This window comes from Sander vitreus, chromosome 20 (genome assembly GCF_031162955.1).
Source record: "Sander vitreus isolate 19-12246 chromosome 20, sanVit1, whole genome shotgun sequence".
NCBI classification, from domain to species: domain Eukaryota; kingdom Metazoa; phylum Chordata; class Actinopteri; order Perciformes; family Percidae; genus Sander; species Sander vitreus.
The window spans coordinates 7,033,002-7,056,706 of NC_135874.1; the positions used below are offsets into that span (position 1 = coordinate 7,033,002).

The 23,705-nt window shown below is 41.0% G+C and overlaps 1 protein-coding gene across 1 annotated transcript in view; it reads right to left on the minus strand.

The window, feature by feature from the left end:
• trim9 (tripartite motif containing 9) overlaps positions 1–22,431 on the minus strand; it is a 39,588-nt gene extending 17,157 nt beyond the window's left edge. Inside the window, exons 1-3 of the mRNA XM_078278047.1 lie at positions 21,480–22,431; positions 4,781–4,876; positions 3,191–3,313 (exon numbers count right to left, since the gene is read on the minus strand). Of these exons, the coding sequence (XP_078134173.1) occupies positions 3,191–3,313; positions 4,781–4,876; positions 21,480–22,313 (1,053 nt within the window). The 5' untranslated portion in view covers positions 22,314–22,431. The remainder of the gene's footprint in view (positions 1–3,190; positions 3,314–4,780; positions 4,877–21,479) is intronic.
• Between the last annotated feature and the right edge of the window lie 1,274 nt (positions 22,432–23,705).

A 23,705-nucleotide genomic window follows, 5' to 3' on the forward strand; every position in this document is an offset into this window, starting at 1 on the left:
AAACAGGGCTGTGCCTTCGGTATTTATGTCTTTACATTCGACTGTTACACACAGATAACACATAGTGGATTTAGAAGCTGATTCTGATTGTTATTAAGACTAAAAATATTTGAAATTGATTGTTTTTCTACAAAGAAATATATATTTAAGTTTAAATATAAAAAGCGATTTAGTATCAGGGCCCCCAGAAAAGGGTTTTGGTAGTTTGCCTTGGCTATAAATTGCAGAGCACCACTATATGGATGTTTGAGTGAGACAGAGCGAAGGAGCTTTTGTTACCGCTCAGTGTGACAAACCGCCATAAAACCACCTTCCTCCTCTGCTATCTTTATGAACAAACACATAGGTCAGTCCTCCTGAAGTGCAGAAAAAAAGGAACCTGACTCATGTTATGAAGGACTACTTCTCTCGCCTCCACAGCTTCAAACAAGCACAACACGTCCTGGTCACCATGGCGACCGGGCTTTGGCGTCAGCGTGCAGGACCAGGAGGAGAGCAGCAGGAAGTTCTGTCGGAGATGCCAAGTCAGCTGCAGCGGTATACATTTGTTTTAATTGATTGTATGTTTTGTTATGGTTTCTCCTCATAAAAAGAGCTTCATGTGACTGCATCAGCAGGATTAATTAGAGCACTTCATTAGTTTCTTAATTGGACGCGTATAAAATGCAAAGCTGGCAACACTCTGCTTTTCATCTGAGATGCTATGGTACATCTGGAAAATACACAAAGAGCTACATTACCATCAGGAGTGCACCGGGACAGAAACGTGTCTCATTCAATTATAGCTGCAGGATGACCTCCGCCAATGAGCCACATGCTAATGAAGCAGAAAGCATCCCATTGACTGGCCATGTCAGAGGAGCTCCAATTACTCCAGAAAACAATCCATGCCTTCAGTTATCACCCCCCCCCCTCCTTTTACTTCAGCTGATATCTACCTCAAATGATCTATGCTACCCTGCGGGAGCAGATGACAAACACAGAACATGTGAAACTGAGAGTTTCTTGCATCCTTGACTCTGTGGGAAACTCCTATGATGGAAAGCAGTGTCCCTAAGTGCGTGAGCAGCACAGCAAAAAAGAATATCAGATCCGTCATGGGGAAATGTGTCTTTCTGGCATTAAGATTCGGCGAAGAACACATGGAGGCAGTGATCTGACAGGTGGGATCAGATCAGCGCTGAGATACATTAACATTCCTCCGTCTTGGAGGTGTAAACGTGTCCGATGCCCCACATTAAACATCCATCCATCACTTAACAGCCAATAAATCATTAATGGAACAGATTTTGCATTTCAAGAGAGCACAATGTCGCCCAAAACTAGGCCTGCAGCGCTGCAGTTTCTGATCAGGCAAGTTTAGAGCTGCAGCCGTAAACATGTTGCAGTGTGTTCCATCTATAGGCACACAAAAAAAAAAAAAAAACTAAGTACTAGCTGCTGGAATTTAGACATTTGTGACACTGCAGGCAATGAGTGTAACAGTTTGCAGCTTTTCTAGCTGCTGTGAGGGTGAGAGGTTTTATATTTCTAACCTGCAAAATGTACGAGTTTTGTTGACTGAAGCATAATTGCAGCTGAATACTGGGAGGAGTACACACTGCTCAGAGTGTCAGTGTATGTCCTTTGTCCTCCAGGACTGTCCCTGGTTACTTTGCAGAGGGAGGGACGGTGGTGGTCTGATTCAACTTTGTCTTTGGCTCTAAATATTTGAATTTAAAACTTGGATGCACTAAAATAATAATAATAAATAATTCAAATAGTTGGTTGAGAGCAGAGTTAGATGCAGAGATCAACACCACTCTCACGTCTGTTCGCCAACTATTGAGCTAGAGCCAGCAGCTAGTTAGCTTATCTTAGCATGAAGACTGCAAGCAGAGGGTATGGAAACCTGCCTACCAGCCCCTCCAAACCTCACTAATTAACAGGTTATATCTTGCTTGTTTAACTTGTTGGGGTTTTACTGGGGGGTTATGAGCCAGATAGTTTCTTGTTCAAGAGCAGTAACTTCCTGGAGTGTCTGGTTGACTGGTAACCTCATGGTGATAACTCCATGACTCCGGGAGCATATGAGCGTGGTATCGGTTTTCTCATCAAACTCTTGGCAAGTAAACAAAAAACTACTGAATTCTTGCTTCAATGTTAAGCCCAGTTTGTAAATGTGTAGAGAGAAAAATAAAAGAGAAATTCAGTTACAAAACCTCTCAAATGGAAAAAAAAAGGTAAATCTCAAAAATACACACAAAAGAAAAGAGACAGGTCCTCCTTGTAGAGAATTAAACGTGAATGAAATGAAAATGAGTTTTTCAATTTGTGAGTGATTTATGAGGCACTTCAATGAAATGCCTCATATCTAAATATTTCATATATGGAGGAAAGAGAGGAAAAATGAGAGTGCTCACATGTTTCTATGCGCAGGCTGTGATTCTCAAACCACCTACACGTGTGAAACCTTGATTCTAAGAGCGTCCAAGCGTGAAATTGGATGCTGTACAGCACAAATGTATCTCTCCCTCCTCCTCCTGTTGACTCCATCTGTCGGTTATGTCCCTCGTTCAATGTGTTGCACACGGTGTAAAGACAAATGTCGCACTTTATGTCTCTGAAATCATTGGAATTGAGTTTTCATTTTTATGCTAAATCTAAAAAATGTGCATTTGTAGGTTGTTTAGTTCTGTGCTGAATCTTAAACCTGCAATGAGGACATCTTCTGAAATGCAAGAGTTGCAGAAAAAGCTTAAATAAATGACATTTGACACAAACCATTAATATTTAGATTAATTTCCGTCCTTCCAGGCAGCAATTGCTTTTAGTTCCTATCAGTATGGAATTGATTTTCTTACCAATCAAGAAGGCACCAGTTTCCACTGTAACATCAACTTACAAACATTTCAAACAATGCCTGAAATACCAAATTCATCACAAATATTGGTGTATTTCTTTTAGTCAAGCCTATGTTATTATTGCAGACTGTTTTTCCACGTCCCAAACAGGAGGCGTTTAATGCAAAAACAGCCATATTCACATTACACTTCTGCTTATTTTATTTTTTTCACCTTCTTGATTATATTTTCCAACAAAATGCTGTTTCTTGTGAATGTACACACCATCTCATAGATTTTTTGAAACACTTGATATCCATCTGACACATTGAGATGTATATTTCTTTTGTCCGGTCATGCTCACTCACCTTCAGTTTGTGTTCGTGCTCTTTGTTCACTCGAGACAGCAGCTGGGCCTTGCGTCTGTTCAAGGCGTCGATGAGGGCGTCGCACTGCGCCACCAAACAGGCCTCAAACTCCACTCCGTTCTCCTGCAAGACAATAGGCAGAGGCTGAAAAGAATAACGCATCAAAACTGAAAATATATAGAAGCTTTTAATTCAAAAATACACAGTCTACTAAACCAAAAGCAGAGGAGATACTACTGAGTGATGTAGAATCACTTAGGCAGTCATTGACACCAAGTTAACAGCATGATTAACACTGAAAATGTATAGAGATAATAAGATTTAAACTTGTGATGTTTCCTTTGAGAAGAGTTTATTTAAAAATGCATCTTCATTCACATGTCTCCTCTAGTAGTTAGCTATCATACGAGGTGGGTGGATAAAATCATCATGAAGCGTCAGCAATTATGCCTCGTAGAGTTTGCTTTCACAATTTCCACGCCTCCTCTCCTATCCTGCATCTCCCATCTTGATGGGTCTCGGTGGAGCGTCATCTGTGACGATAATCAACGATGGCTTTTGATCCCACCTTCCTCCCTTTATCGGCCTCTTAAGCTGACCACAGCTTTGTCTCCACACACAGCAGAAGGTTGTCGAGCGTTTTAATCTATTCCTGGTCAATATATTGTACTTAGACTAAGTACTGTACATGTAATACCACTGAATGTAAACACAGGGACATTTCCACTCAAATCAATATCCTCACTCAAACATTTAAAAGAACTGAAACCTACAGCAGAGAAATGCTCCGCTGTTACTATGGCGAAGCATCCGTTTCATTAATTGTAGCTGCCTTTATGATGCCACTGTTCTTTGCATCCTGACATACTGTGTCCACATTTACATCATAAATAATCTTTAGTATAGAGCTGCAAAGATTAATCGATTAGTTGTCAACTATTAAATGAATCGCCAACTATTTTGACGGTTTGAGTCCTTTTTTATGAGGTAAACATTCAGCAACATCAGTTGTGAACAAAACAAGCCATGGAAAACACTGACTGACATTTTTCACCATTTTTTTTAACATTGTATAGACCAAACAACTAATCGATTAATGGATAAAAAAAGAATCGACAGATTAATTGACTATGAAAATAATTGTTAGTTGCAGCCCTATTTTAGTACAACTTTAGAGTTTATAACGCTACATGCAAAAACAACCACGATTAAATTGATCTGTTGAAAATGCAAATAAAGTAGAGAACTTTGAACTGAAATTGATAGTAAAGTCAGATTTTAACCTAACAGCTTCACTTTAAGTGTTGCTTTAAGCGATGTCCTAAATAGTGTTATTTTCATATGCAGCACTACGGCTGGACAATGACTCCAAGCCAAGGATAACAAAATGTTAACAGTGAAATAATAGGATAAGAATTTTTGTTTCTGTCGATTACTGCAGTGACGTGCGGTGGAGGACAGGGATCACAGAGGGGGATGACAGACGGGAAACAAACTGCCAAGACAAATCAGTGTATTGCTACTGGGATGGAGGAGGCAGTGTGTAAAGCAGCAGCAGTTGCCTGCATGTGAATGTGTGTATTTAAGTACCTGGATGTGCTGCACCATGTTTCTCAGCTGAACCAGGAACTCCTTGGCCTCAGTGGCTCGGTCTGACAGGCCGTTGAGAGCCTGAGACAGCTGACCCTGTGGAGAGCACAGAGAGAGGACATTAGAGATGCAGCAGCAGCACTGCAGTTATATGGCTTTGTACTGCATTCAAATAACAACAAATCATCACTGCATTGTATATAAATAGGTGCTGAATCTTCAGGACCAAAAATATTAAGGATCTTCAGTAGGACAAGACTATACATCGCTATACAGTATCTGAACCACACAGGACTTACTTTTTTAGGACATATTATAACTCCATGATATTTATTCAAATTATGTTATTAGGGATAGCAAGAAATGAGAATAAACTGCAACATTTTGTAATCACATCTTGCACTCAGGGGCATATACTAATATTTAATCAAATAAAAATGTAATTCTATTTGGGGGGGGGGAATTAAAGCTATAGTCCGTAGTTTCTGTCGCCCCCATGAGGAATTCTAAGTAATGACAACAACACTGTCGGCGCGTCCACATGATACAAGTCTTACGTGATCGCGCACGTGCCCCCACCCTCCTCGATGCAGTTACTAGTAGCCAAGGAGGAAACGGAGGATTAAAAAAACATGATGGACTCTTCAGAAGAGGTCATTATCTTCACTGGAGTTTCTGCGTGGGAAAGTCACCGGACGACACAATCTTCTGAACATAGTCATACTGAGAAATACAGAGAGAGTTGTATGGAGCTGATAGTCTTAATTAGCTTTGTAGCAACTCATTTGGCAATGGTTTGAACGTAACGGACGTTCATTAATATCAAAAAGTTACGCACTGAAGCTTTAAGCCAGCCTTCTGAATCACATGAAACCTGAAGGTAACGTAGAGCTGAGACGATCTTTTTATAATCGATAAATCGTTTAAGTCATATTTCAAGTTAAAATGTCAATTATTCTCTAGTTTTAGTTAGTTTTTCTATTGCTGTCTTTTTGTTTATTTGTAGACGTTTTTATCTTGCACTCCTGACTGCAGATCAAGTTTCCCATCTGCGGTAATAAAGTGACTGAACAGAACTAAATTGTGATGATTTGCTGCTTTTCTGTGATAGTAAACTGAATAACTCTGGAAAGTGGGCTGTTTATTGGACCAGTTTAGGAAATTAATCTTAATTAAGCCAAATAATCAGCAAATTAATCAATTATGATGATAATCGTTGCAGTGTTGGTAATCGTTAGTTGCAGCCCTGGTAACATGATTTATCTCTCAACTCTCTTATCCCACATCATCATGTTCTTTAAACCATGTTGGAAAACTATATTTAATGGGACCTTTAAGACTGACAGGAAAGACACATGGAGGCAGCCCAGCATGATAATCCAAGCATCTAAAGTTATTTTAGATGCAGATTCCCAGGTCAGTATGGCCTGTTCAGGTCTAAGTATTAGGCATATAAACAACCTATACACAGCCGTCATGCTGTGAAAATCTCCTAATTTTAAGTTCGTCAGTGTTTAAGTTTTTGATGAGCTCAAAATGGTCACTTTACAAACAAAGCTGCTTTTCATCGCTGCTGAGGAACTGACATTTTCAAAGTCAAAAGAATCAAAGTTTTCACCCCTGAGACAAAATGAACGGTCAGCCTTGTTCTCACACACAAAATGACATTTACAACTAAAACTAAGATGATTAATGTACAAATAAAGCACTTGCCTGTTGCACTGTTTTATAACTGGATTATAGTCCCTGGTCATGTGGAGAAGAGCTCTGTGACGGGAAATACCATAGCTTTGGATATGTGCGATGACAAACAAATGCTCCTGTTTGGATAGTGTGGAAAAGAGACATTCAAAAGAGAGATTCATGTATGTGAAGCGAGGTTTGTGTGAACATGGAGGTGACGGAGCGAGAGGACGCGGCCTGACCCTGTGGGAACCTCTCTTGGTTGAGTGAACAACCGTCAAGTTGGGGAGCATATTGTCTTTGTTGAGGAAAAAAAAAAAAAGGTATTGGGTGTATCGAGCTAAAAGAAAGAAAAAAAATCACTTCAATCTAGGAAGAGAGCAATAAAACCTGGAACTAGCTGATACAGTGAAAACCCCTGTTAAAACAACTCTGTGTCAACACAGCTCCTGGCATCTGACGTTAGCTGGTCAAATGTGAATCTGTCTGCGGGGGCCAACAGATGACCTTTGACCCCAGCGTTTGGGAAACCATGACAGCTGCTGCTAACATGAGTCTACTGCACCAAGGGACAGTCTGAACCAGTAACAGCTGAGACTCAAATGTAAACTTTCCTGTAAGAAACTTCCTCTTTGTTAACTCGGGACTCTTATTTCAAAGTCTCAAGAGACCTGCATGTATGAAAACATATGAACTGTACGTTTTTTCCCATGTTAGCTTGTTTGTTTGTCACAAGGACATCTCAAAATGCTATGCACAGACGTTTGAGGACAAGTAAGCTTTTGGATGGAAGCTCATTCCCAAACGTTTTAAATTATACATTAACAACATTTTTGTTAAATAAATCAATTCAGTTCTAAAGGCAGTTACACACCAACCAGACGGCCAACCGTTGGCAGAAAAGGCAGTTGGACTGATCGCTCTCCCTGAGTTGGTCAAAAAAGTGCCTCGGAACACACCGAAGAGACGAGACGTAATACGTCTCCATAACAGCAGGTGACACTAATCTGTATTGTCGCCCAAAAAATGAAAACCGGCAGCTGATTGGACGAACGTGTCACATGGATCTGGCTGCTGCTTCCGGATTTTGGATTTTTCGAACGGCCATTACTGGTGACTCATTCAGAATACGATCTCATATTATACTAAAATAGCTCACCGAAACGTGTTTCTGAAAACATTTTAAGCGAGAAATAGGCCATGCAGTGAATCTGTCTTCATTTCAGATCGACAAAGGTCAAAGGTCAGTTTAAAAGATTTTCGTCCGATTTTGAGAGGCTTAGTCACGCTCATCCCGCTTGCCATTTCCGGGTGAGTTAGCGTAAATGAAGGCCGACAGCTCCTCAACGGACAACGGCACAGAACACACCGAACAGACTTGAGTCGCTGACCTCGCCAGACTGTCCAATGGCCGATTATCGGCCCGGTGTGTAACTGCTTTAAGGGAACTCCAAATCAGAGTGTAGTTAGAATCAATTATTATAACTTTAAAGGCATGTTTTGATGAGTGAAGTTAGAGAATGTTTAGCTTTGATGGGGGGTTTACACTCTCCTTCTGCTTTTAAATTATCATTAAGGAAAATTTGACATTTTGGAAAAATATCTTTATTCATTTTGTCGAGACTGGCTCTGTCCAAATATAAAAAATCCAACTTCCAGCACCCCTTAAGAGCAACATGTCATATATCATTTGTTTAATCCCTACAAAAACAGAACTGTAGAGTAAGTTGCAGTTTGGGGGCAGTTACCTTTTTAAAACAAAGGCCACATAATAAACATAATCTGAGATATAATGTGCTAGCATCCAGGCTAGCAGTTTCACTGTTTCCAGTCTTTATTCTAAACCAAGCTAAGCCGGCTGCTGGTTTCATATTCAATGTACAGAGTGGTATCGATCTTCTCATATAACTCTCAGCAAGAAAGCAAATAAGGGTATTTCCCAAAATGTCACACTATTCTTTTAAGGTATTTCTATTTTACCTGAGAGAATAAAAAATGTGAATGGAGGACATTTCTTGGATTGGAAGGGAAGAAACAAGTAGATCAAATCCAAAATAGTAAAAATAAAAGCAGACAATTCACATCCTTCCCTACTGATGCATTAGGTGACTCCGGGTCAGCCTAAGTTTCTAAGATGAGAGTATTTCTGAGTCTCTGAATTCATGCTACATTTTATCTTTTTGAGATCCTGCCAATCCTACTCAAGTCATCCAAAACATTCCCTCAGACTCTGGTGGTTTCATTGCAGATAAGTAAGGTCACTCACACCTGCTCTTTCAGCTTGTCCTAAATTGGAGTTCATTTTCTCTTTCAGCTTTTTCATTTTCCTCTCTGTGATACAGTGATGGACGTTGAGGGAGCTCCTGGCCTCACCCAGTTAACAGTCAGCGTGCATTCAGTGACAGAGCAGATGAAATGAAAAGCCCTTGATTGTCTGGAGGCGTTTTTCCGCAGTGTCTGTTCGAGATCCTGCAGAGCTCAGTCCTCAAAACCAGGTCAAAACGTGCCATGAAAGTAGAGGCTGTTTTATTTCTGCACAGCTTGCAGCTACTTCCTGCTTGGTAAAGACAACAGTGCCATGGACGGCAGGTCGGCATATGGAAAGACAGACTTTAGTAACAAATCGGTTGAATAGCACCATTGGACACACCCCAGAGCTTCACAGTTTATGATTAGAAAGGCGTCATTTCTTTTGACACAGTTTACAGTGATAACGGGGGAAGATGCAACACTAAATTATTAGTATGTCTAAGTCCTTGAATTCAGACACAGCTAGAAAAGAAACAGGTACAAAACTAAAATTCTCATTTCTAGCCTACGACTAGACATTACGCTAAACTAGTTATTTTTGTCAGCTGTGGCTAGCAATAGCTAATTATCTGATGATTCAGTTGACTGATAACTCAGTCTGCAACCAACTATATATATTTTTCAGCTTACTGTACTTCATCTCATTCATTTTAAAAATGAGAACCTTGTAAAAAACATGCATATACAGTATAGGATACAAAAAAAAAAAGCATTTCCCAGGCAAAACGTTAGCATCTTCATCTGATGATTCACGTAGAAGACATAGAAATAGAGATAAGCGTAGAGCTAATTTGCAGTAGTATTAAAGCACAGAATTATAAATAAAAAATGTTACATAAACTGCAACCCTAAAAAATAATGTAGTTAGCTAATGACATGCTGTTCTTTGGCTTTGGAAATAACGCTGCAGTAGGTGTAAGTAGTAGCTAACTAGCCGGACATGCTAACAATTGCAGCTTACGTTTAAGCAGACAAACATACTGTAAATCCATTCCTTATAATTTAGCTTTTGTGTTTTTGGTTTTGATAAGGCTAAACACAAAAGACACCACTCTCCAAACTCTATGTATTATCGCTCATGCTATGCTTGGTTAGCCTAATGCTAGTTAGCCAGGCATGCTAATGTTTGCAGCCTACTTAGATAACAGATAAACACTTTTTGTTGTTTAATCCATTCCTTATATTCTTTCTCTTATGTTTTGGAAAGGCTAAATAAAAATCTTAGCGAAGGGTCAATTGTGGGAACCATGAAAAGCTTTCCATCATTTCTAAAATGATTGAAAAACTATTAGCAATAAGATTTTGAGTTTGTACTCAACAGTTTTCCAATTACATTAATGCAACGCAAATTCAAGCTGGTTCAGGGACAGTCGAAAATAAAAGCATTGTGCAACATTAGCGTAGAGAAGAGGATGCTGGAATGTTTGCAATGAGCTCTGGAGGATTTGTTTAGGTGGTGGGGGGTTATGGATGTCCCTGCTATCTGGGAGCGCTAATCATCTCAGTAATTAAAGCCGAGTGGGAACACGTGCATGGCATGAATAATTCACAAGTGGCTCCAGGGCCATTCGGTGTTTCATTTTCTCTCTGCGCGGCCAAGCGAACTAGCCAATCTGTCAGAGGATAGCGCGTATGTCAGAGAGGCATCAGAGCCAATTTGGATTAAAGCCCCCACTAGGAAGTGGGAAGTGCAAGGAAAGGAATAGGTAGCTGTAATGTCACTGCTAAGCTTTTAAAGCTGCAGCAAAGGAAAAGCATTACTCTTCAAGGTAATTAAAAAACACACACACATATACATATATATATAATATATAGTACATGAAATGTTTCTACGGTAAAGACAGATTTTGATTTCCCATAACCTACTTTCAAAAAGCTGTTACCTCTCAGAGAAACGTTTTAAGTGCACTGCTCTTTCTCAGAGCTTCAGGGTTAAGTACTTTCTCTGGTGTTCTTTAAACAGTCTTTTTAGCCTAATTCAATCCTGTGTGTAATACACCTTCATTTGGTTTCACACTGTAAACGGGTAAACTGAGGGTGAGGACAACTTCTGGTGACAGAAAACACCAAACAAACAACTTCCACTAAAGCCTTACGATGAAAGACGGTGAAAAATGAGTTTAATTTTGTACAGCTTGATCACTGATTATGTTTCCCCCTACAGTTATCACTAACCTGAGACTCTAACATGAAACGTGGTTGTTTACATGCACTGCCGCAGCCCTTGGAGAATACAGTTTGAAATATTAAGCAGGCGACTTGATGATATTTACTGTCCTGGTAACATTTCTGTTGTTAAAAATTAAGCTCTCACATCTTCCAACACGCTGGAAGAGTTAAGATTTGGCCAGATTGTTATACTCCTCCGTGTTTAACAAGATCCCATATCCAACCCATCTTCCACAAGCAGAGCCTAAGTGGCTAGTGCATTATTCATATCTTATATCTGCAGTCATTAATAATGCAGAAGAAGTCGTTAACTATCCACACATTGAAACTCAAATGAAAAAAAAGTTTCCATAGTTTCTTAATGTGAGAAAAGGAGTCCTTATTTGACAGACACATGGGACAGCGCAGCAGGAAATGGGGCAGAAGTGATCTATTCATGTCCGCGCTGGATTTATCTGGCGAAGACGGCGTCTTCTGCAAATGATCAGGTCGCCTATATACGCTGATGATCTTGTTTAAATGTGTCAAAAAAAAGTACAGAGAAAGAGTGAAATGGAGAGGGTTGATACTGATTAACCTGTGGAAGAGGAAGGTGTTTTTTTTTAAGGTCCTGTCAGGTCATTCAGTCAAGTGTCAGATACTCTCTTATGTCACTAAAGCCCATTTGTTGGTAATTGAGTAGTATCTTTTTAGTATCTATTTTCTGGGGTAGAAACAGCACAATTCACGCCCATCTGGGAATCGTTCCCTATCTCTCTCCCCTAATTTTTGTCATCTTGTCAGCTGTCAAATAAAGGAATACAGTCTCTCTTTTTTCTTTAAATGGATGGATTTAACATTTGAGCTTTATCATCATAAGTCAATATGCTGATTTTCCTACCTAAAAAAAATGGCGAAACCCTGTTTTGTGGTGCTCGAAGTTTTAGCAATAAAATTTTTGGGTCAGACTTTAGGCCAACCGTTTTCATTAACTTCTCTACAAGTAAGTGTGTGTGTGTGTGTGTGTGTGTGTGTGTGTGTGTGTGTGTGTGTGTGTGTGGGGGGGGGGGGAAACATTTCTGTTTCAAAGGGCCTGTACACCCACACAGGTATTTTAAATTACAATGCTTGATTAGCCTCTAGTCAGTCAGTTTCTTTTACTTGGTAAAAGTCCTGCAAAATGGAGGATAAACAAGCAGTGATCACCAAACTCTATGTGCTAACAAAGATATAGGTGTAAGTTGTCTTGCCCTAAACTGGTGCAACAAAACTAACAGGCCGTCAATAAAGTGCAGTTTGTTCATGCTCAAGCAGTTCAGAGGTCTAATCAGGCAATGTAAGTGAAAACACCTGGTTGGATGGACTGTAGGTGTGTGTGTGTGTGTGTGTGTGTGTGTGTGTGTGTGTGTGTGTGTGTGTGTGTGTGTCGGAGCTTTGAGGTCTGACGCTGAACCAATTTTAAAAACGAGGGCTTAAGCAGTTCCAGACATGGATTAAATTAATGTGGTTATTAATAGTCAGAGAAGTAAAACGTGCTGCTTATGTCAGGTAGTCTGTAGTATTTAAGGCAAAGTCTGACCTTACCTCACCTATTCAGTGGAAATTATGTTGATATTTGACTTTTTTTGGGCTAGATTTTGCTGTGCAGTACAAAGCACCTAGTATGTTCATGGCAAACAGACACATCTGTGGTGAAGCTGGAAACAGGCTGGGAATGCGGGGGAAAATGAGAAGGGATGCACTATCAATTATTATAATTCAGGTGATATGTCTGACAGCTATATGTCCACCACCAATCAGCTATGAAAGCAAAAACACATGACAAGTTGCCTCAAGTTTAAAAAATGAATGGCCAAGGTGGACACCTTTGTCATTATGTAAAATCCACTTTCATGCTCACACCAGGGTCACTTTTATGAAATAAACAAGAAAGCTGAAAAAATGATAAAAAATATGATAAGTATATATTTGGTTATTTATTTATGTTATATTTGGTTTAACCATAATTTAACTGTGACAGTATTCTTGCTATGGTTACCTGCAGTATTGAGGGCATATTAGATAGGAACAATGTTTGAGGAGTCCCAATTTACACTTTTAATAGACATCTGTCAGCCAATCAGAAACAGGAGTTTTCTGTTGCTGTGGTGCACCAGGCTACATTCTTTAACTGTCCACCTGATCGTCTGAGATCTGAGATCATAAAGTCAAGTCTGTAGTTTTCCTTTGCAATATCCGGGATTTTGACCTCACTTAGTTATTTAACTCAGCCAATAGAATGAAGCTCTGTTCTTATGAGTTCAAATCTGATTTCTGCTCTGTAAGTCTTGGTTGTCTTTGAGTCACAAGAACAGCCTGAGGATAATTACATCAGTTCCTGTCGCTCATTGATGATTATGCTGATGATATTTATGGCGATAACAATGATAAAAACAGGGTCACTGCAGGCTTTAACCTGTCCTCATCTGCTGCACAGATTTCAGGTTGACCTCACTTTCTTACGCAACTGATGTCCTAATTTAATGTGGGCTGACTGTGTTATAGGGCAGATATGACGAAGAATAATACATTATTCTGTTTTAAAACCCTCCTTTAAATCTGATAACTTCCTTTTGGTTTGGTCTAATTTATGTACAGAAAAAAAAAAGAAAAAACTTTTTTCTTTCCCAGTCGTGCCACAAAAGGGAAACTGGCACATTGGAGTTTTGAAGCATTTATCTCTCTCCAGTTACACGCCTGGAGCGTGTTGAAATATTCAGCTGGTCTGTGTTCCCACCCAGAAAAGTTATATAACAATATGTCAAAACAAAAATCCCCCTCAATGCATAAGTCAATGTTTTCTGTGTGGACCAAAGATGACAAGATGACCCAGACTGGACATGAAATATTCTGTTCAAAGTATCTCGTCAAACTCAATGAGACATTCAGCATCGCTCTACCTCGCTTTCCTGCACATTCTCTGTTTCACTTCTTCTCTTCGGGCATTCTGGGTCATTGTGTTCGCTCTCATTTTCCTGTTCTTTATCTCCCTCTTTCATTAACATTTACACAGCTAATCTCTTTACATGGCAGCTCGAGGGGTAAATATCATCGCCTGTAATGGAACAGCGTCAACCTAAATGGCTTTGAGACATCCAAGCCCCCCCCCCACTGTGAAATTTCATTCTCTATAGACCTCTGACCCGCCTTTGTCCTCCGTCTCATCCCCATCAGTGAATCAGTCTGCTATCATGAACAATCGAGCAAACGTGTCTTTTATCTGCACAGAATCACTTCCAGCACAGACGACGTACTTAAAGATTAGAAAGATTGTCACCACACTCTAACGACTGACTCGTCCTAAACAATGTAGGACTCAGGAGGACCCAGGACATATTCACTCACAAGAAAAAGCACTGAGCACAACAGTCATGACTTGCTGAGTACAGCTGGCTTATAAGGACAGGACAAACATAGCAGAAACTAGCCAAGAAGAGTAGTCAAGAAGTCAAGAAGAGTAATAGAAAAGAGGTAAATGTGACACTTGATTCTGATATACTATTATTTCTAATATGGGTTCAAAAATGTAATTTTTAACTATCAACAGGCACTGTCAACCACAAGTCTGCATCATATATATATATATATATATATATATATATATATATATATAAATATATATACTGTATATATTTTATATATACTACTCATTCTGTTGTTACATTACACACACTCACACATGCACAAACAGGACCTTATACATGCACTAATGGAGAGATGTTAGAGTGAGGGGCCCATTAAAGGCACCCTGGTCTAAATCTACGACATTCCACTTCAGGGATTGCTCCGGAAAAAAGGAAATTCCGCCAGATGCATGTCTTTCCGACGAAACTCCGGTGGATTTCTGAGGACTATGGTTAACTGCTCCTCAGATCTCTGCAGGGTAAATCCAGACAGCTAGCTAGACTATCTGTCCAATCTGAGTTTTCTGTTGCACGACTAAAACAACTTTTGAACGTACACGTTCCACCAAAACAAGTTCCTTCCCGAGGCTATTTTGCAGAGGCACCGATGATCCGTACGGCTCTTAGCACCGCCCGTGACGATTGTGATTGGTTTAAAGAAATGCCAATAAACCAGAGCACTTTTTTCTCCCATCCAGGAATGCTTTGTGGACTAGCCAGACCTTCCTCCAAAGCACTGTGGAGGATAGTCGGGCAAAGCAGAGCAGATGGGAGTTTGGTGCCTTGCTCAAGGACACCTCAGCAGTGCCCAGGAGGTGAACTGGCACCTCTCCACACCTGTACTTGGTCGGTAGGGGGACTTGAACCAGCGACCCTCCGGTTCCCCAAGCCAAGTCCCTACAGGCTGAGCCACTGCTGCTGCAAAACACAAGCCCCAACGTGGGGCTCGAAACCCACAACCCTGTGCTCTACCGACTGAGCTAGCCGGGTGTTTCAAATACTGTATATTAAAGCAGCATTGATATATTTATTGGCAACTTGGGGACAGCGGACCAAACTATAAACACAACATTGACATATTATTACACATCACCAAGTCCAATATTCACTCTCCCTATTGCTCTGGTCTAGTTAACCAATTACCAAGTTAAATATCTGGCTCTTTAGCTGCTAAAGGCTCCACTATGTTCACCAGATGGTCCCTAACTATGTCTGTCTGCTGTACAGTTGCTTTATTAGAGCTGTTTTACTGAAAACAGGGCGATCAATTAAAGTACTGACTTTGCAGAAGCCTGTGTTTGAAGCATGTGACCAGATGACAACTAGGTGTTGTAGTTTATCGGAGGACAGTTGACATGAGCAAAATTACTTTGCTCAGCGACTTCTAATCTCAGTATTTGCAAATGTTTGGTTAAATCGGCAGCTGTACTATATCTCAGATAATAATACCAGCTAATGAATTCTACCAATTTCTGTGAGAAAGAAGCCAGATACACATTTTTTCCACACTTATTTATGGTAAAGCTGTCATTCTGTATTTTGCATCTGGACTATTAGTTGCATGGCACATTTAACTAATGAAGTTCATTAGTCCTCTGGATGGGACAGTTGCATGCTGTCTTTGTCTGGATGTCCTGAGTGTTGAGCAGCCACACAGCAGCAGCGAGTGCGGATACAATGGATCCGTAGTGACAGCCAGCCTCATTACTATTAGCAGACAGGAGTTAAAGCAGGACAGAAGGACAGGGATCCCGCCACCAGTGTCTGACTCTTCAAAGCTTTTCCTTCCCTGCTCCTGCTGAGCTCAGGCAGAGCTGCAGGTCGCTCATTCAGACACGAATCAACTGCCGCTGACAACATCGGCCTCAAGATTGAGGCAAGTCTTTTAATATTGGTCCCAGTACCTGCTCTGCCTGTCCTCATTAGCCTGCTTTTTGGGACATCTTGGATGAGAGCTTGCAGGGTCCCTGTCTGTGTTGATTTTGTGTCAGGGTGCGCATGCCATCCGTTTATGTCAGGAGGCTTAGGATCAAACACATGCTGACCTTAAAGGGGAACACATGTGCTCACTAGAAGTGAAAAATTCCTTAAATCACTTGCAAATTCCTGAAATGACTCACTACTACAACCTGTTTCTGCTCGCATGCAGAGCTCAAAGAGAAACTTTCAGGGTTGTTGGGTTAAAATCTCCCCTGCTGCCTGTGATTTGTCTTTCCAAGAGGGCAAATACTAATTACGAATTTTCTGCTACAATCTGCTACTTATTTTCTGCACACCCACGCATCTTCTTGTACTTCTATGTGATTAATCACTTTTAATTGCCACTAAACACATCGAGGAGACAGAGCTTGACCTAGATTGCATACGGGGTCCTGTGCGACCTCTTATGACACCCGTGAAGAGCTGAGAACTACTCACCATGTCCAGATTTACCAGCCCCTTTAATTTTTTTTAATGTGATTTACAGAGATTAACACAGACATCCTGACACCACAAAAGACCCCTCTGACACAAATCTGAAAAGGCAGACGAGAACTGGGTGAGTCACACTGTGTAGCTCTTGACTTTCTACTGAAATTGACTTTGGAGACATGAAATTGATTACCATCGCGGTTTAGACACGGTCACGCAGTCCAAAAGGGAGGGTTGGAGATAAAACACAGTGTTATTTATTGCCTCGGAGACCAGCGGAGAAGTTTAGAAGACGTCCGAGCAAAAAGCGGGAGTAATGATCTGTAGCCACATTCATTTAGCCACACAGTTTCTGTAGAAAGAGGAGGGGAACGGCTGTAAAGCATCTGGGATGGATTCCTCGTGGGGTCCGGTATCTTGGAGACCTCTGCTGCTCTGCACAACATCAAGAGGGATTTGGTTGCCATGGCGGCAGGTGGTTCAGCTCTGTCTCCATAAAGAGAGAAATGTTTCACAAAGATAGAGAGAGCAGACAACATCGCGGACGATGACGGTGCAGATTAAAAACCTTGAAGAAAAATCCCAATTGGAGAATAGAAGAGATCTTATTAAATGATATCAACGAGCGTGTTCACTGCTCTGAAATGTAAATGCTGCAGGTGTAGATTTAAGATGCTGTCGCTGAGAAACAAGGTTCAAGTTTCTTAGTGTTGTACTTGTACTACTACATCAACATTGGACAGTGATTCTAAAACATGCAGCAGCCCAGTCACAAGATCAAACAACCAACAGCCTTGATCGGTTTTAAGGGCAAAGCAAGATGTTTATGTGTGTGTTTATGTGCATTTGTTTCTGGTTTCTGTATATTATATTGTATTTGAGCATATGGTGAGAGCATAGATAGGCCTGTATTTGAATACTGGTTGGTTTTGTATATGGCCAGATCCAAACCTTAAAGCTGCAGTAGCCATTATTTTTATATATACAATGGATCAAATGAGATAATGACAGAAGCTTTTTAAAAATATCACTTTGGTTTCTTGGAAATTGTGATGTTCATTTTTTTTTTCTGACATTTTATAACTTAAACAATGTAGGTGCACCCCTACTTCAGACATCAAAATCTTATATTTCAGTTAATTTTATTGTAAATGAGAGTTTAAAAGCCATTAACACATGATAAAATCTGGAGAGTGAGCAATCACATATCAGAGGAAGCCAGTGCCACCACTATGGCTACATCCTTGAGTTTCAGCTAAAGATGATGTGGATTAAGCACAAGTACAAGTGACGCATGAGAATCTACAGTGAATCTGCAGGATATGAAAAACTGTTTTTTCCCTAAAGAATTATGTGAGGAACACCCTGAGGCTCTGAAAGATGCCCATTCTCAACACTGCCAGCTCCGAACTCTCAGCCATCTGTTGCAGTTCTGCAGGCAGCAGCTTCAGAACGAAGGTCAGAAATAAGCAGGTGCCACGATAGAAGCCAAAAAACAGGGCGACAGGCTGCATATTGGCACCAATATCTCTGGTAGCATCGATTGGTTTCTAAAAATGCTCCTTTAGCTCTTTTTTTCCAGTTTGGATCCAAGAAAGATGAAGCAGAAAAGGTAGGCAACTTCTCAAGTGATGGCAATTTGATGTGAGCGAAATGATCAACCCCCCTCAGATTTTTCTATCAACTTTACAATTGCCTTATACATCTGAGGTGACACACTATCTTCACAGCCATCTAGAAGAGATGATTGCACTGGAGGTCTGTTAAATGGCTGCTTTGGAGACATACAAGACCAATTCTGACTGTAAACGACAGCTGATCTACACCTGAAGGGAGACAAAGGTGTGTGTGTGTGTGTGTGTGTGTGTGTGTGTGTGTGTGTGTGAGAGAGAGAGATAGAGTTTCTTGCGAACAAAAAAATCAATGCATTCACCATATTTTTGGTTTTCTAATGAAAACCAGGCAACACCATCACTACACATCACCCTCCCTGTGTGTGTGTGTGTGTGTGTGTGTGTGTATGTGTGTGTGTGTGTGTGTGTGTGTGTGTGTGTGTATGAGTGAGTATTGAAGAGAGTCTTTATCTAGCTTTACATCCTCCCTCGCCACTGAAAGCGGAGAGTGTGGAGGTTACAGGTGCCGAGGCGTAGATAAACTCAGCTCTGCAGCTCTCTGAAGCTTCTCCCTGCCCACCAGTCGCGTAAGGTGCATGCCGGGCCCTAGTGCACGCTAGTAAGTAGTTATAAAACACACACACACACACACACACACACACACACACACACACACACAATTAGACATTTGTGTAAAGATGTGCTCATTCAGTCTTCGTGCCTTAACTAGCTACCGTTATCGTATCGTCACTAGTGCTGCCGCGATTAGTCGACTTAGTCAACGTAATCGACCATCAAAATAAGTCTACGGTAATTTTTTTTAGTCGACGTCGTCGTTTTACTATTGACTGCCTATTTATTTTTGGTCTCCTGTCTCAAACGGCTCGCTGTAATTCACCTCCACACCAGTCTGTGCGCTGTGCGCGCCTTGCTGGTTAATCTGCTCTCCTCTTTCTTCCCCCTCCACCCCGCCTTCACTGCTTTGATTTGAAAAATGGCGGAGGCTGGTAAAAGAGTGGTCTGTAACTTCGCCGTACGAGTTGAGCAGAGGCTGCACAGTTTGAACAGCGGGCAGCGGCGCGAACGCGGCACACCAGGCCGCCGGATGGTGTTGCTAAGAACTTGCAATGTATAACTATTATCAGATTGGCCCTCGCGGCCTCGAAACACTACCGGCCCACCGAGAAAAGTCCCAACTCCGCCTCTGAAAGTAAGTATATGATTATTAATGAAACGGCAAGCAAGTCTGTACTGTTTATTAACTCAGTACAATGACTGTCTTTGGATGTTAAACAGGCTACTTTGGCAGTAATGTTTTAAACCCCGTCATGCACACAAGTGTAAACGCGAGCAGCTACACACTGGCTGTGTGGCGTGAGCGTGGTGTTTCTGTTGTGTTGTCAGCTGCGTGGCGGCTGCGTGGATTTTTCTATGTCTTTGCACACCAGAAACGTGTCTGACGCGGCGCTGCTGCTGCTGCTAGCCTTGTCTGTACACATGTATGTTTCTTGATTTACTACACTCAAGCAGTATACTTCATGTTAAACATAAATATATACTGATTTGATTACAGCAAAGACGTCGGCAGTATTGACGGCAAAATAAGCTACAGAATATTTTGTTCTGTATTGACAGGTGCGATATTTGAAAATCGATAATTATTTATAATTTTTTTAAATTACATTTATATCTGCATTTATTTCATTTTTTTATTTGGTAACATTTAAGTTATTTATATTGTTTATGGCACAAGTGACATTTTATGTTTTGGCCCTTCAGTTGAGTTCGAAATAACAAACTTTTTTTTTTTTTTTTCACTTGATTTTTTTTTAAATTAGTCATTAAGATTAGTCGACTAATCGAAAAATTTGTCGAAAGATTAATCGTTAGAAAATTAGTCGTTCGTGGCAGCATTAATCGTCACATGATCAAACAGAGACTTGACATTAGACAACGTCTACATACATATTACACACAAAAAATACAAAAGAAAATAATAAATTATTCATCTCAGGGATGCAAAATTGTCAACTTTTAGCAAAAATAGCCATTTCCAAAATAAATTATTTGTGTGATTTCTTTAGATCTGATGAGTTTTGGTTTTTTTAAGTGACCTGACCAGATCTCCCCCTTACTTTTGTAGCAGTAATTACATTCATTATGTGGTGAGATTTTTTGTTGCTAAAATCGACTGTAAATCAAAATTTTAAAGCTGATATCTAATCTGAGTCACTCTCACTCCTGCCCAAAACCAAAGAGTATAGAAGTACTTCTATACTCTTTGCCAAAACATGGAGGGCCCACTCTGTCTATGGGGCCCCAGTGAAACCGCACTGCCTGCACTATCTACATTTACGCCCCTGCTGCCCACAACAACTCTTCCAAAATAGTATCTCAATCCACATTAAAGGCCTGCATGTGCTTCACTGCTGGCTATTGTTAAAGCATTGCTCCAATATTAGCCGTGCCAAATGATCTGTGGGGCGCCTGTTGAGCTGTCAAAGCACAGAGGGGAGTGGAACATATATATATAGAGTGAAGGAATCTGCTATGGAAGCTCGGAGACAAATGGCTAAGAGCTGAAATCATGCCAGAATCACTGTGCAACTTAAGTTCATCATTTTAAGGAGAAGACACAGATGTAATAGAAGCAGTTTCCTGTTGATAAAGGAGGCCTGCTCCTGGTTGTCCAATCGTGAACAGAATTTCAAATAGAGAGCTGCGTCCTGACAGCTTTGCGCACTAAAGACAGCAGAGTTCTCAGTTTGGAGACGTGCGCATTTCATGAAGCTGGCTGAAATGTGATCTGGAGGTGTGTCGGGGAGGTAAATTCATCCACTTCCTACATTGTGCATTGTTAAACATTCATTTAAATCCAATGTGACAGAATACATTCCCACAGCTCTGTATATCTACTGGATGCTAAGCGGAACTGACAAGATAGCGCAAATGATTTCCAAGGCAGACTTGTTGCTCAGCTCAGAGGATGATGAATCATTGTGAATAAACACATATAGCCTACACAGAAAAAACGCACTTGTAAACAGCAAATACAGATTTTGCAGCTTGATATTCTCTTTACGCACGTACCTTGTGCAGTTTCCACATTGCGCCCAAAGCTTTTACTTCATGTGTTCCGTGTTTGCCTTCTTCCAAACACTGATAACACACGGGCATCTTACACTGTACACAGTACATGCTTAGATTCTCCAGTTCGTGCTCTGTGCAAGTGGATATTTTGCGCGGACTCGTGCGGCGACTTATCCGCCCCTGCGCTGGCGGCACCAGGCGATGCTTGGCGAGGGGACCACGGGGAGGATGGCACCGGAGGCGGCACGGGTCGCAGTAGAAGACGTCGCACTGCTCGCACATCACGGTGGCCTCCTTCGGACTCTTCTCGCAGAGCTGGCACTTGAGAGCGGCCGCTTTGCTCTGCTGATACCTGTCTACAACCCCCTCCAGCACCCGGTTCTTGGGGAATCCGCGGAGCCCCCGCTCGTCCAGGATTAGGCTGCGGTGACACTGCGGGCAAGTGATGCAGGAGTTGCGGGGGATCGGGGGTAAAGAGCTGGGCTGCGGTAGCAGGTGCTGCGGAGGAGGCTGGGGGACAGACGGGGGAAAAACCCGCACCCCGTTTGGTGATTTTTGGCAAGGGGTGGTCGGAGTGCTGATGAAGCCCCCATAGGAACCGTATCCACTGTCCGCCTCACTGTACAAACTCATTTTATCTAAATCCAGGTAATCATAGTCAGAGACGCCGGATCCGGAGGCTCGGCTGCTCTGTGGGGACTCAGCGTCCGGGGTCTGCACAAGAATATTCCGAGCACACGCCAGGCAAATGTTGTGTGAGCACGGCAGTATGATGGGCTCCCGGAAAAAAGAGCCACAAACAGGGCATTTTAACTCTTCCTCCATTTCATCCATGGCTGCTTCTGTGGAGTGAGAGATTCCTCGGGGGCGTGTGAACACAAACAGGAGAAGTTAACAACAGAGTCTCAGCTGATTAAGTCTGCTGCTCTGTTTGTGCGTAAACGGAGCTCCAGTCGCGTCCTACTGGCAATACTGCAAGTGCAACCTTGACCAGAGGAAAGGCATCAGCACCGAGGAGGCAGGCTAACCGATACGACACTCTCTTCACCAATAGGCAACCAGCATCAGCTCAGACTGGGTTACTATTGGACAACCAGTGGATTCCAAACAACCATTGGATAAGTCAACTGTCAGTGTGGCGAGGCTCCGCTAATGAGCTTTACCGCGAGATATAACAACAGATACTAGTGTCTTAGACATTACTGAACATGTAGGCTACCAACCTAATTGTTAAGGGGATTATAAGGAAAACAATGAGAGGCCATCCTTTCAATACAGAACAATACATTACAATGTGATCATCATGCAGATATAATAGATCATTTATATGTAAACCAAAGTGTTTTAGAAGATGCTCTCTTAAGTCGATTAGTCTATTAGAGAGCTGCAGTACAACAATGTAAACATATTCAATTAGCCTACAAGTCCTGCATTCAAACTGTTACTAATGCAAAAGTACTGAAGTATTATCAGCAAGTATGAAAAGTAATAGTACTCATGATTTCAGATTGTTATATGATTATATATTAGGCTACATTATTGGATCATTTTGAATGATACATTAATGTCTAAGCAGCCTTTTAATGCATTTGAACTGGTAATTCATTTATAATAATGCATCATATTTTACAGGTTAATCAGGTTTTATGTCTTATTCAGCAAAGTAACGCTAATGCTGTAGGGCTGCAACTAACAGCATTTAACAGTATTGATTGGTCAATCGATTGGTTTGTCTATAAAATGTCAAAATATTATGACAAATGCCCTCCGCAAGCTTAAAACCCAGCAATACATCTTCAAATCTTATACATTAAAGTCCTAAAGTACCTTGTTGTCTTGTTATATATCATCATGTACTGTACTGTCTGTGGCACACTGTATGATTGATAATTAATGCATGTGTTTGTATGCAGCTGTTGTCAGCGCTGCTTGCCCCAGACAAATTTCCTACGAGACAATAACGTTTATCTTATCTAAAAAAGAAAAACATTTGAATATGATATAAAAGAAAAGAAAAAAAAGAAAAAGAAAAATCAGCAGCAAATTCTAATGTTTGAGAAACTTGAGCCAGTGAATGTCTGACATTTCTGTTTAATAATTGACCTACTGATTGACTGTATCTATTTTTCTAAATTGTTATTAATCTTCTGTCAACAAACTAATTGATTAACTGACTAAGCATTTCAGCATTGTACGGCTGTTAAATGAATACAGTGGTGTAAAAAG